General features: G+C 38.9%; 1 protein-coding gene across 2 annotated transcripts; it reads right to left on the bottom strand.

The window, feature by feature from the left end:
• On the bottom strand, positions 1-8673 carry LOC119660199. Of its 2 annotated transcripts, none has more exons than XM_038068625.1 (4): positions 8477-8673; positions 913-1171; positions 700-853; positions 1-454 (listed from the first exon to the last, which is right to left on the bottom strand). In XM_038068625.1, the coding sequence occupies exons 2-4, from the start codon at positions 1153-1155 to the stop codon at positions 354-356; spliced, it is 498 nt and encodes a 165-aa protein (XP_037924553.1). In that variant the 5' UTR covers positions 1156-1171; positions 8477-8673; the 3' UTR covers positions 1-353. The 2 variants fall into 2 exon arrangements, with proteins under 2 accessions (XP_037924553.1, XP_037924554.1); XM_038068626.1 differs by lacking the exon at positions 8477-8673 and adding an exon at positions 8013-8144.
• Positions 8674-14318: the final 5645 nt, after the last annotated feature.

The raw sequence follows: 14318 nt of genomic DNA, 5'->3' as shown, positions 1-14318 counted from the left end.
TTGGTTTGTTTATATCTCTATTTTCTCGATAATCTCATTCGATAGTTAAATTATTCCAGATTCGTTACTATTCTACTCCAGAAGTGAATATTCACTTGTTAGGAAGATTAATTGCTACCGTCGTGCTCCATGTTACAGTGTACTCAGTTAATATAGAAATATCGAAAAACATTGTACTTTTATTTAAAAAATTAAAGCATTGTTTCATAAAATGGCATATCAAAATAATAAATTAACCTATTGATAAATAATAAAAACATCGCTTGACATTTTCGTATGGTTATTCGACAGAAAAAGCTTTTTAGTCTTGATTAGCATTAATTTGATGCAAATTGGGATTAACGTTGTATTGTTCATCTCCTATAAGGTTGTTTATTATACAGTCCTCGGTCATTCTCTTGTCGTAGAATTGTGAAGTAGCTGTACACTACGCACCACATGTAAACGTAGATAACTGTAAGAAGATTAGGAATTACTATCTGATCAAGATTCCAGCAGCAATATAATGTAATAGAGGAACAGTTCCAACGCTCATGAACGTATTTACTGTCGAATAATTTCCATAAATAATTTCTACTTGTTAAATTTTCAAAAGTGGCTTGAAGGAAGGAATTTATAGTTTCTTGCCAATAAAAATTCTTTTGAAAATTTATTATATCATTCAGTGCTTATTGTCGTGCACATAATGTATTTACTTACCAACAGCTAATAAGCCGAAAACCAACCAAAGTGCTCCCATTAAAACGAATCCATCAATGAAAAATACAACCGAGGTATAAATAACGGAGACTAGAAGACCTACGGCAAGAACTATTCCTAAAACTACCCAAGGCAGCATCAGATAGTGATTACGCTGTAAAGAAATTTTCAAAGTTTATCTTTTGCACTAGCAAATATGTATAAATGAATTACCTTCAGCGTTCCAACGATTAGCAGTGTGGAAATGAAGATTGTCATGCATAGATTTATAGCGAGAATAATTTTAACAACCGACGAGGGCAGCCAATCTATCAATATCGTTTTGAATTCCACTCGTGAAACAAACATCAGAATAAGCGCAGCGATTGCAAGTAAAATTCCGCACACGCCCGATATTACAGAACCTGTACGCAGGGACTGACATAGGCAGCACGTTTTCAAAAGGGGGCCGGCCATAATTGCCTGATAAAATCTTGAAACACGAAGAAACGATTTAAAACACTCATATAAAATTGAACCCATAATATCCGCGATTATTTTCATTACATGTTATCAATTAAGAACGTTAATTACAATTATCTAATTACAGGCTTTGCAACGAAGTGTGAAAAACAGGAAATAGCATTAGAGAATTTATATGGCATTAGGTGATGTGGAATCGATTATTCCGATTAATTTCATTTGTTTATTTGTGCGGCTAGTTTAGCATTCTTTTCAAATCAAAACTTAAACATGGTTCACTTTTGCAGAATTGTTTTGACGTTAGTCATTACCTAGATTATATTGTTCTTTGCAATAACACCGATTTGTGTGCAAAATATTAAATTCTATTTTCCAATAACAACGATTTCTGTGCAAAATATTAAATTCTATTTGTTTAACCATATCGTGTAAGTTTGGTCACTACTAATGCAGCAACGTTGTGGGTTCTAAATACTTTAGAGTAGGCGTTGTGATGAAGGAGTAATTGGAACCTATCCAAATTTTATTTTAAGCTATAAGAGTAAATATTTTTGGTTGTATTTTATTTTAAGATATTGTACTCAAATCGATCGTAAAAATTAAATAAGAGATTTTTACCAATTGAGAGATGTCTGTAATTTTGATAAAATATCATATATATGGTCGTATATCTTTATGTATATAAGCATGCGGTCCCGCACGCAAAGATAACTTATGAATTGGCAAGTCAAAGTACCTCTAGAAAATGTCCGCCAAGTTCTTTTCCTTGTCGATAAATTTCTTAAAACTAAAAAACGAGGCTTTTTAATGAGTCATAGGATAAGCGACATCTAGGATTCGAATGCACACCAAAATCGTACACGCCATAAGGCCGGTCACCCTAGTGTGATATATGATTAGTCAAAATTCCTGTTAGGTTTTAGGATGTTTGAATATAGCTAACATTTTAAATAATTTTCTGCTAGCACGACACTTAGCCACAACTTAAATTCATTGAGTTGTATATGAATCATTTTTGGTATGGAGTGCTGTCTGAGTTTAAAAAAGGGCAGGGCACATTTACGGCTTCAGGTGTTACACATCTTGTCGGGGAACATGAGGAGACACGAGATCTAACAGCATTCCATGCATTCAGTCCACGCTATAATTGACTATTCCGATGTGTGAAATGCATAAAAGCGTCGATAAGATGTAGGACGAGAGTAATAAGAATTCAGAAAATTAACAAAGTAAGCAACGGAAGTTGTGCTTATATAATAATAATAACCGTAATTGTCTACGTTGAAATCTTATTAATGGGCGAAGTCGATAATTCGTCAACTAATTTCTTCTTAGGAGATAAATGGACTTTATTCATGCAAGACACGCTAAAAGTGCTACTTCGACTAATAATGGTGATTTGATCAAGTCAATAAAGTTAAACTGATAAATAGAATAAATATGGCTTCGAAAAAGGTCGGCACTGGAATATATCTGGTACTGGCGCATACATTCGATCGTATAGCAAAAGTTGACTTCTTTAAGAGTAAAAACCAAGTATCGGTGACAGTATGCAACCCTGGTGGACTCCGCTTTTAATTTAAATTTCTCTGAAATATTATCTCGATGCGGCATGTAACATTTTGTGCTTTAATACGATGGTCGGTCTAATAGTAGCTATTAGTTTATCCGGAAGGCCTCTCCTATGTAGAGTACTCTACATACATTCTCTGTTGACACTATCGAACTAAAAAACAGTTGGAGCGAGAATCCGAATTACGTATATTGTTTCACAATGGGTCGAAGGATGGTAAAGTTTCGACGCAGGTGCCAGATCCAGCCTCTGTCGATGAAGCTTTCAAGATGGTCTTCAACGCGTACCAGGATAATTTTAACTATTATCTTTGTGGTAGCAGGAAGCACGCAAATATCCCTTAAATAGCCACAAACCAAAACAGATACCCTTTTTCGGAATTTGAACGATCAACTATTTTTTCACCCCTTGCGAGAGATGTCAGATTCGCAGGATTTGCGGATGGGCGGAAGAGGTAATTCTGTAGAAACTGCTGTGACTGCATTCCGCGGAGAGACTGTCCAGAGGTTGTACCCCACCTGAAATCTTTGCTAGCAAAGATGATTTCGCTTCTATTTAGAGGAAATATTCGAATATTATGATGGCTCGTCGCCTTTTTAACAGCGGACCATCGAGAGGCTTACGATCTGCATTTTCTTTCGCGATGCAATATACGATAAAGAGATCATTGTTCGTTGGAACAGCTACTGATTCGCTGTCCAACGAAACAGTTGAGTTCCTTTTGTCACCGCACACGGTATGCGTCACTTCTCGAGCTTTAGCGAAACTTCGCATATATTATGTTTCAGGTGATATTGAGCTACTGTAACTGTAGTTTGACTTTTATTAAACTTGGGGATAATATGCTTCATATTATATTTTATACAACTACCAACTTTTATAACTCTAGGATAAACTTTACATCACTATCCGCCCCTCCCACTCCCCGCCTTTCTAACAAATCTCAAAACTAAGACCGGCTTCGAAAAGTACATGACTATATTCGGTAAAAAAAATTTTTACACCCCCCTTTTACATGTATGGGACGTTCATTAAATTGTATTTCAATAGATATAGCCATTTGCGAGAAAAGTGCGTATGACAGACGAACAGACACACAGGCAGCAAGCCGATTTTAATAAAGTTTCATTTTCACCCAAAACCTTAAATGGGATTGATGAAGAGGGTGGATATTTAGGTGATCATGAAATGTGAAAAATTAAATTAACACAACGAATCAGCACTCAAAGCTTCAGTGAGCAAGCTGGAGCAGATGGATGGTAGAAGCTAAAGTGGAAAGTAAACATACACTTGAAATTGCCCTTAACAGGTGAAAAGTCAGTAGATAACGAGGATACTGTTCGCTTATCACTTGCACGGCATAAAGGGTGATGACAATGGGATTGAAGCACAACCTTGTTGCAAATCGATCAGGAAAACTAATAATAATACGAAAAAGCGACTGTGCGGATACCCTATATTTCAAAAAGTCGCACAATGGATTATATCAAAATATTGGATTCACTATGATGATCGGATTGAGTCACAAGCCTCGGAGAAATGCTCCACCTCAGTCGACGCGGCAGGATCGGCCCCGGTCCTGTCGAGAAATGGGCAAGGGTTCTTTACGCATGGACGGCGTCAGGACGTAAGCAAGTTAGTCCGAACAAAATGAATAAAACAAATATGTGTCTGCACGCTAAATCTTGGTACCCTAACTGAAAAGACCAAGGAACTCATAAGAGCCCTTCGGAAAAGGCGCATTGATATCTGCGCTTTGCAAGAAACCCGATAGTCTGGTGCCAAAAGCTACGACATTGACATGGCTATAAACTTCTCTATTTTGGTAACCCACACACTCAATATGGTGTTGGCATTGCCATCTCAGAGGTTTCCGTGATGCCATTTTCTTTAATGGCGAACGATTTGACGATCGGCTCATGAAGCTCACCATCATATCAGCTGAACGCACTATTCCCTTCTTCACCGCGTACGCACCACAGACATGTCGACCTGATGCCGAGAAAGATGCCCCCTGGCAACTTCTCCATGAAAAGACTTGTCATGTACCTGCTAACGACTATATTCTTATTGCCGGTGATCTTAATCTAGGTGAAAAGGCAAACGCTAACAGGTGCCATGGGGGAAAGGGGTTCGGAACGTGCAATGAGGGTGGCGAGCGTATAATCGATTTTGCGGACACTCATGACCTTGCACTTATGAATACATAGTTCATCAAACGATTGTCTCATTTTCCTACATTTTATAGGGGGAACAGTAAAACGCAACGACTATATTCTCATAAGACACCAACATTTTACCACCGTCACTGATTGCAAAGTCGTTCCCTATGAGACCATCGCACCTCAACATCGGCCGTTCATTGCTATCCTGCGAATTAAGCCACCGATAAAACAGCGTGAGGAATGCACTGGCCCGCGGCGCATTAAATGGTGCCGATTTGGTGAGAAGGAAGAAGAAACAATCTCACTCATACGATTGCGAACCATTACGAATGTGGAAGAATCGTGGAACCAAATGAGCGGTCGCTGTCAAGTCGAGGAGGCAATAAAACGAATGAAATCGGGGAAAACTACAGGACCTGACGACATCTCATCTGAGCTCTGGAAAGCGAAAAGCTGGAACCCAGTGCTGTGGCTCAGTGAATCCTTTAATTGGGCTATTCAGGAAGGAAGAACACCATTTGATTGGAAAAAAAGTACCCCTGTTCCAATATGGAAAAAGAAAGGTAGTTAGTCCAGTAATATGTTCGAATTACCGTCCGATCCGGTTACTTTCCCATACCATGAAGATTTTTGAACGCATTCTTGACAACCGTATTCGCGGAATCGTTGAAATAACCGTGAATCAAGCCGTATTTGTCAAGAACTGCACAACTACTGACGCAATACACGCTGCGCGGTTGCTCATGGAAAAACACCGTGAGAAGCATCGCACCCTTTACATTGAATTTCTGAATCTAGAGAAAACGTTTAACCGTGTGCCACACAAACTCATCTGTATGTCTTATGACAACACTTAGTACCAGAAGAACTCGTGCGCTGGATTCAATTGCTTTACCACGATCCGAAAAGTAAAGTTGGAAGTATGGCGGGTGTATCAAAACCCCTTAGTGTCTCTGTTGGTGTTCATCAAGGAAGCTCCCTTTCACCACTCCTCTTTGTTCTTTTCAAGGACACCATCACATGGGACATCCAACGTCCAGCGCCTTACACACTGCTTTATGCAGATGATGTTTTTCTAGCATCTGATAGCAGAAAGGATCTCGAGTAAATTGTCCAAAAATGGAATGATCGCCTCATGCAACACGGTCTCAGATTGAATCTAAACAAAACTGAATTTTTGACGACCGATCCCCATGAAACAGGCACAATCACTGTCAGCGGCGGTGATCTGCCCAGAACTGAGCGATTTAAATATTTCGGGTCAACGCTATCAGCCAATGGATAACTGCGTTATGAAATTGCTTCACGTATTAACGCAACCTGGATAAAGTGGCGTTCCACAACTGGTGTTCTTTGTGATCGACGTATCAACGAACGTCTCAAATCTAAAATTTACCGCAATATCGTCCGTCCTGTCGCTCTCTATAGTTCTGAGTGTTGGCCTATTATAAAAGACAATGAATGGCGTCTTGCGGTGATGGAGGCGAAGATGTTACGCTGGACTAGTGGCGTGACATGTTTTGATCACATCCGAAATGAGGATATCTGCGATCGTTATCGGGTTGCACCGATCGTGAAAAAGTTGCGAGAGAAGCGTCTTCGATGGTATGGTCATGTAATTCGGGCTAACGGGAATTCACTTGTCAAGATTGGTCTGAACATCGAAGTCGATGGTAAACGACCAAAAGGCAGACTGAAACAACGGTGGCTTGATACGCTGGATGGGGATTTAAAAGTCTCGAGATTGCACCCAGATCAGGCATTCGATAGAGCCAAATGGCGAAACCGATCACGGGAACGGAACAAAGATCGTTTATTCAATAAACGTAAGGGAACCCTTCAAGGGCAGGCGCTCATGATACTTGCTCCGGATAAATAATTCAAAAAAAAGAATGGCATTAAATGCGAATGCTAGAAAAAATGGTTTGGGCCTTCTCTTCAGTACCAGGAGCAGCCAGATCATATCTTTTCTGGGATCAGCCAAGGTCCCAATTGAAAAATTATAAAACATATTTTATAGAAAGCAATGGGGCAGAGTTGGTAGAAAAAAGGGATCGACAGACTTCAAATCGAAAGTAGTGTAGCACATCATCTTGGCAAACCACCCCATTTTCAAAAAGGATATAAGATTAGTGAAAGACACAGGAAAGTGGTCGAAGGTATGGATATTTACAGAACCGAGAAAGACACCCTTCCCGACAAGGACCAAGGGAAGGGATATTCTTGGCTACTGGAATTTGTCAAAGGACATGTTCGAGCGATTATTTATAATTGGAGGTATTAGTGGGGATTCTAATACCACCCCCAGCCGATTCTAAATTTGTTTCCATATTCGAATTGTAGCACTAAGGAAGGTGACAAATATACGAGCGAAAGTCAATTTGCAATATTAGATGTGTATCTTTAATGTATTCTGCTCACATCAGTAAAGTCACTAACAGCATAGAAATGTTTTGCGCTAGATCTACTGAACTTAATACAGTATGAATGTGCGTAGTTGCATATTTTAGCTTGCGCTTTTTTTAAATAGAAGGCAACCTCCCTAGCTCCACTTTTGCAAATATGTTATTCAACGTCGCCCTCTTATCTCATGCGAACAGTCTTATCAATGAACTTTAATATGCGCGATCAGATAATGTCATGATTTCAAACTTCACATTATGCGAGGCAATTTGTTCTCACTCATCGATATAGATTTATCTCTTATACTTTCTTCGTAAGAGGTGTCCTTGAATTATGTAAACAAATAATGATATTCATCATTTTAAGTTTCTTGTTATCTTTGCACATGTCTAGATGCAAATAGCGAGGCAACAAGTGGCTTCGGTCTTTAATTTGTCCCCAGGGCATTTATTCACTGTGCCATGCCGGCGAGCCAAATCGAATTATGTATAACAAGTATATCGAACCGGTTTGGTTATTACTTCCACATTATGACGTAATTAACGAATTGCTTTATGTGGGTATTCTGTTAACGCGAAACCCCCAGCACTTTTCAGCGAGCGTTTTAATTTCTTGGTCACATTGAGACGGTTTTACACTTGTTCGATGTACACATATTAACAATTTTCTAGTTCGGGCCGGGCGAGAGTGGCCCATGACCCTGGACTTACTTTGCGATTCTCAGGTGGAAACTTGTTAGTGAAATGTGACCAGATCAGATTTTACACGTTGACGAATTGCAAGGCCAATCTGTTTGCTGATTCGGAGTCGCAGTGAGGACTTTCGACTATCAACGGGAGCATATGTTCCTCACTAGACTCTAGAGAATATTCGCGCATGCGTTAACAATTTTTTACGGTGATTGTGATTCAAATCTATTTTAAGGGAATTATGTCAAGGTCCGCATTTCCCCGTCGAAAGTCAAGTGTTGGTCGCTTGCCCTTTTGGCAACTCATTGCAAAAAGTGAATTAAACTGTGACCGAACAACAAATGATGATCGTGACCTCATTGGCTCAGAACAATACGTAATTTGACCGCAAAGCACTCGTTAATATTAATTAGTGGTGGCAATTTTAGAAAATGCTTTTATATTATGTTAGTAGCAATAGATACACTCGTTTATGCAAACATTACATTTTTGTTACGATTCCCTGGATTGATCGACTATGTATCCAAGAGTAAATACGTATCCGAATCTACGCGATCACTATACCGCCGTAAGCTCCGTTGGAAGCACTGTCTAACGATCAAAATGGTACTAAATGGCTTTAGATCGACTTGGTTGCTCAGGCCCGAGACTTGAACGCTGTTGCTTACAGATAGACATGCCTGAAGCTTACGATTTACGGAGTATCGTAGCGAGTTGCTCCGGAATGATCCATATATTCAAAGCTAAAACCCACAACCGCAAACGAGATTGTACTCGTATATGATTTCTTGGTAGATTTTTTCTCGTGTGTGCTTGCGGGCTCGCATCTTTTGTATCATCTTACATCATCGCATCTTGACTTCATCAGACTCAAGTGATGCTCGCGTCTTCGCTAGAACATGATTTACAAACAGATGGCCAACCAACGAGGTATAAACAAACTTCTCAAGATTGAAAGGCTAGATTGGTTTCAGATATAAGATCTACATACAATAGCTTTGGAGAAGGTGGAAACATTGCGTATTAAATGTACATACAAGAGGTGAGCTAAGTCCCCTATTCTTGATCAATAGTTTCAAATAACATCAAATATTGCTTCCGATACCGTTTGTCCAGCCCTGATTAAAATGCCGAATTTAAAAATTCACTTCAGATCACGCAAATCGTATTATTTTTAAACAAATAGCCAAGAGCTTGCTCATGGCTCAGATTTTGGTTTTCGACATAAAAGCACTATGTGTTGCCTAATTTTCGCAGAACTATATGTATTTACTTGTATGATACATATGTGAGTATGTTTATGTTCACAATGTTCAATTATATCCGCAATTTCCTACCTTTATGATCTGGAAAGCATTACTAGAAAAACAGTATTTCCTGGCCATAATCGTTCAACAATTTTCAATACTCAAAATCTTGGCCCCAATGTGCGATGCGATTTCTTTCGGTGAAAATACATTTTGGTTAAGTTAATTATTTTACCAACAACATTTTCCACCTTTGTTTTGTGCAATGTAATAATTTCATGGGAAATATTTACATAAGATATGACCATGTCATAGACCCACAAAAGTGTCGGCAGTGCCCGGAAATAGTACTGCTTAGCCATCATCACAACACAGCTAATCGCAATAATCTCTTAATACCGGGAATTCGACGAAAGTTAGTTTTTGTTGAAATATATTTGTGACATCATTGCAGCCGTTACATCCTCCTCCAGAATCGGCGAAAACACAGAGAACTTCCAATGATGAGATTATTCAGATTGGCGAAAATTTGCATTTCAATTAAAAGATTGATAAGATTTTTTTATTACTGAATCTTTTCATTGTATCTGCACAGAGAGCTTAACAATAAGTTGGCGACTTATAATAACCAAACATTTTTATGTATGTAAATACTCAGTTTAATGGTGTATTTATTTTCTTGATTATTGCGGAAATAATTTGCTGCATCAAGCAACCTATTATGCAAAATGTTAGAGCTTACTAAATCGTTGATTAGTTCATTTGGATGCTTTGCTAATTTGCGCTGGTAAAATGTTTCAATGGTGTCTGTAAATAATGATGCTTGCATGATATTGACATTTGAACGATGAATTTTTTGAGGGTGCTTTCTCCGATAAGTTTATATTTGTTAGTGACGCACGGTACCAGAAATGGGTGCCATAAGTCCAGTTCAAGCAAATCAAAACAACTGTGGACAAGGCTACGGCAAGAATTTTTCCTTAAGTCGACTAATGGCAACCGTTGGAGATCCTACATCTAATAGGAGACACCTTTTATGAGCACTATGCAGTCAATTCTGCTCTACGGCGGAGAAATGGGCTGATACTCTTATTATATCGTTAGCGCCTCTAGTGCTCATCAATTTCGAAAACAAGATTTCCAGAAAAACGCTTTAGAGTTTAAATGGTGTAACTTTTCGAAATCATAATAATATGGTCCAGCACTATACAATTGCCTTTTCACGGCCACATCCTGGGCCTCTTTAAGTCAACCCAACTATTGTCCGGATAGCTCAGTGGTTAGAGCACTTTGCTGTCATACGGAAGGTCGCGGTTCAAATCTCACTGGTGGCAGTGGAATTTGCATCGTGATTTGACGTCGGATACCAGTCGACTCAGCTGTGAATGAGTACCTGAGTCAAATCAGGGTAATAATCTCGGGCGAGCGCAATGCTGACCACATTGCCTCCTACAGTGTACTACTGTAGTGTACCGTTACGGTCTTGAATGAAGTGCTCTAACACACTTCAAGGCCCTGATCCAATATGGATTGTTGCGCCAACGATTATTATTATTATTATTATTAACTATTGGCCTATGCTGACGATATCGACATCATGGGAAGAACGACCCAAGGCATACAAACTGCCTTCATCCAAATCGTGCAGGCAGCGCGAGATTTTGGGCTGCACATCAAAGAAACCAAGACAAAATATACTATAAACTGTTCCGCTCGAAACGACTCACCATAGGGTCCAACTTCTTACTGTACAAGACAATGATCTTGCCAGTTCTCATGTATTCCTCGGAGACTTGGGTTCTTAGCAAGAAAAGTTGCGAACTCTTGGCCGCGTTCGGGAGAAGAATCCTCCGAAGAATTTTTGGCCCGCCTACATGAGAATGGACGATTCCGTAGACTACATAACGACGAAATCTATGAGCGATACCATGACCGTCAGGTTGTGGATAAAATTCGGCTCAATCGGTTACGGTTGGCGGCTCACTAAATCCGTATGAATGAGGATGATCCAGTCCGGAAAGTCTATAAGGGCAATATCTATGGTAGAAAAAGAAGACGAGGCAGACCCTGCCTGAGATGGTCAGGACGTTAGATCGCTTTTAGAAATGTCGAATTTGGTGAACCTCGGCGCAAAACCGGGATATCTGGAGTTCCTTATTAAGGCAGACCTAGACCGGATACAGGTTGTTGCACCGTTGATAATGATGATGATGTTTTCATGTATTTTAAGCCAATAAAATAAAATTGGAGAAAAAAAATGTTCGAAAAACAAAAGACAACCCTTTAAGTTCATGTTTGAAACTTACCCAGCTTCATGAAGATTTTCAGTTTTACCAGTATAATTGGGCGATGGACAGCGCCGAGCTTACCTTTTTAAAACCTTATTGAAATCGGTTTACTATCTGTCTGCCAGATAAATTTTTCTCGGAAATTGTTATAGGATTGACACGAAATTTGGTGGAATGGTGGGAACTACGAACGCTCACGCATACAGTGAGTCACATCATTCTGCGTCGAATTTAAGTGAGAGGAGGTCCTCATGGATGCAAAAGCTAGGTGTAATTTTTTTTCATCAAATATAGTCATGTGGGATATCAAATGAAAGGTCTCGTTTAGTATTTTTTTAAGCTGGTCTTAGTTTTGACATTTGTTGGAAAGGCGGGGAGTTCTGGGGGGTCGAAAGTGATAATTTCTTTGACGGACCCATTCTCGGAAGCTAATAATAATACTAGTAGTACGCGAGTTTTCCAAGTATTCTATTACCAATTCAAAGAATATATTTCTTTATTTTTTATGGAAATCGACTGCACCCACCTAAATTTGAATTTTGGCAATTTGGCAAGCTTTTTAACATTGCGTACCTGATTTTTGTCGTATTTTTCGTTGTACAAGTACTCTAAAATTTAATATATTTGTCTTATTATAGGTGCGTGCAGTCGCTAATAATACTGTAAGTTGGTACCAAAAAATGGATAAAATCAACTCATTAGATTTTTCTCTGTACTACCCCGCGCACCGAAAAAGAAGTGCTTCAATAAAAATGTGTTATTACCGATTTCTACAATATGAGAACCGTTCAACGCATCCTTCGAAATATGATTACAGAGTTAAAAGGAAAGTAGATATCAATATAATATTTTGAACACAGTGTCCATCAAAATATGTAAAAATAAAGAAAATCGAAAAAAAATTTTGTTAACATTAGAATAACTTTCAGGGAGGGACCCCATACATACAAAAGAGAAGTGTAAATTTATTTTTTTAACATTGGGCTATGAGATGAAAGGTCATGTGAGCTATCAGACGAAAAGTCTCGATTAGTACTTTGCAAGCTGGTCCTCATTTTGCCATTTTTTGTATAGGTAGGGAATGCGACGGTAAAAAGTGATCATTTCTTTAACGGACCCATTCTCAGAAAATATTCAATCAAAAAATCTGAATAAAAAATCATAAAACTGCCCCTACACGGTGCCCTCAAAATAACCACACCGATATTTGCTCAAATAAAGTTAATATTTAATGGTATATTACCATGTGTTTGGGAAATTGACCAGAATCCTTCCTTATGTTTTCACTAAACTATCCCTAAGTTTGGTGAAAATCCTACTATTAATGACAAACATATAGTAGCTCAAGATTGTCTCTTCTTTGTAAATTAACTGCAACCCAAATCACTGAATATCAATATCATATTAACGTAAGTCGTCTGGCATATTAAATGCATATATTATACATTAGGGCTACATACAAATGGAGCAGTTCTGCACTCAAATATTTTTATACAAGAAATACACAAAACGTTTCATACGTGAAACACTGAGCTTCCGGTCTCCGACTTGTTACTTACATCCATAACATCTATCCATCCATCCATAACAATTAAATGATAAATGATAAATTCGAATACAAAATAATAAAATAAGAAATAGAAAAGATCAAATGGACGTCAGAAACAGAACGGAAAAATGAGATTTCAACCATTGTCATCAAGAGAATACGAATTAAATATTAACAGGCGGAGAACTATCGTAAGTCACCCGAGGTTACAGGACAACTGAAAGCTTCATACTACAACTATTTTACGAAGAAAAGTTGTTCCCTTAATAGGTTAAACACGAAAGATATGCTGCAAAAATTGCTCAAAATTCTGAATGCTATATATTAAAGGGCTTACCGAAAGAGATCTGCACTGGACTAATGATCTAGAAAATAGTTATTTTTCCTGATACTTGTAATTATTTCCAATAATAAAAACAGTCGCCCCGCGAGGTATAGAGGTTTCATCACACTCCGCACAGAACCTGCGGCAGTGTCAATAGGTTTCCCTAGCTTTCCTAGGTGATAATTTAGTCGAATTCCTACTATGATTGGCATGTTCTTCTTGGTGAAGTTTAAACAGTCCTTTGTGCGCTTGGGTTCGTATCCCCCAATAAGCACCCTGGACTGCAGCCATTCCCCTTCATTTTTTAATGTCATAGCTATGAACCCGTTTCCGATTCCACAGAAGGGTTCTGGCCCTGGTAAAGGCGTCTATGCTCCCTTCTTGACTGGATCGTCCGCTGCCTCACTGCCTCTCAACAACCTGGAACCCTGGAAGCCCCGGCACCCGCTCCCTCCGCTGTGTGGGATCCGTCAGTATACCAAGCAATCATGTCACAGCCATGCTCTCTTAGTTTGCCTTGTTACTCTAACGTGTTTCAAACTTCTTATCGAAGTGAAACCTCGTTATCATCGAGGAATACATAAGGACTGGCAAAATTATATTCTTGTACAGTAAGAGCTTTGACCCTATGGTCAGACGTTTCGAGCGAAAGAGTTTTTGTAAGCTGAAATAGGCTCTGTTAGCTGCCAACAACCATGCGTGAATTTCATCGTCATAACTGTTTTTGGTTGTGATTTTCGATCCTAGATAGGAGAAATTTTCAACGTTTTCAAAGTTGTAGTTTCATATCTTTATTGTTTTCGTTCGACCAGTGCGATTCGATGTTATTTGTTCTATGGTTTTTTGCGCTGACGTAGCCGTCATGTACTTCGTCTTGGCTTCATTTATGTGCAGCTCGAGATCTCCCGCCGCCTGCTC

The sequence above is a fragment of the Hermetia illucens genome, chromosome 6, assembly GCF_905115235.1.
Source record: "Hermetia illucens chromosome 6, iHerIll2.2.curated.20191125, whole genome shotgun sequence".
NCBI classification, from domain to species: Eukaryota; Metazoa; Arthropoda; class Insecta; order Diptera; family Stratiomyidae; genus Hermetia; species Hermetia illucens.
The sequence above is the reverse complement of the archived record's forward strand: the minus strand, read 5'-3'. Positions and strand labels throughout refer to the sequence as shown.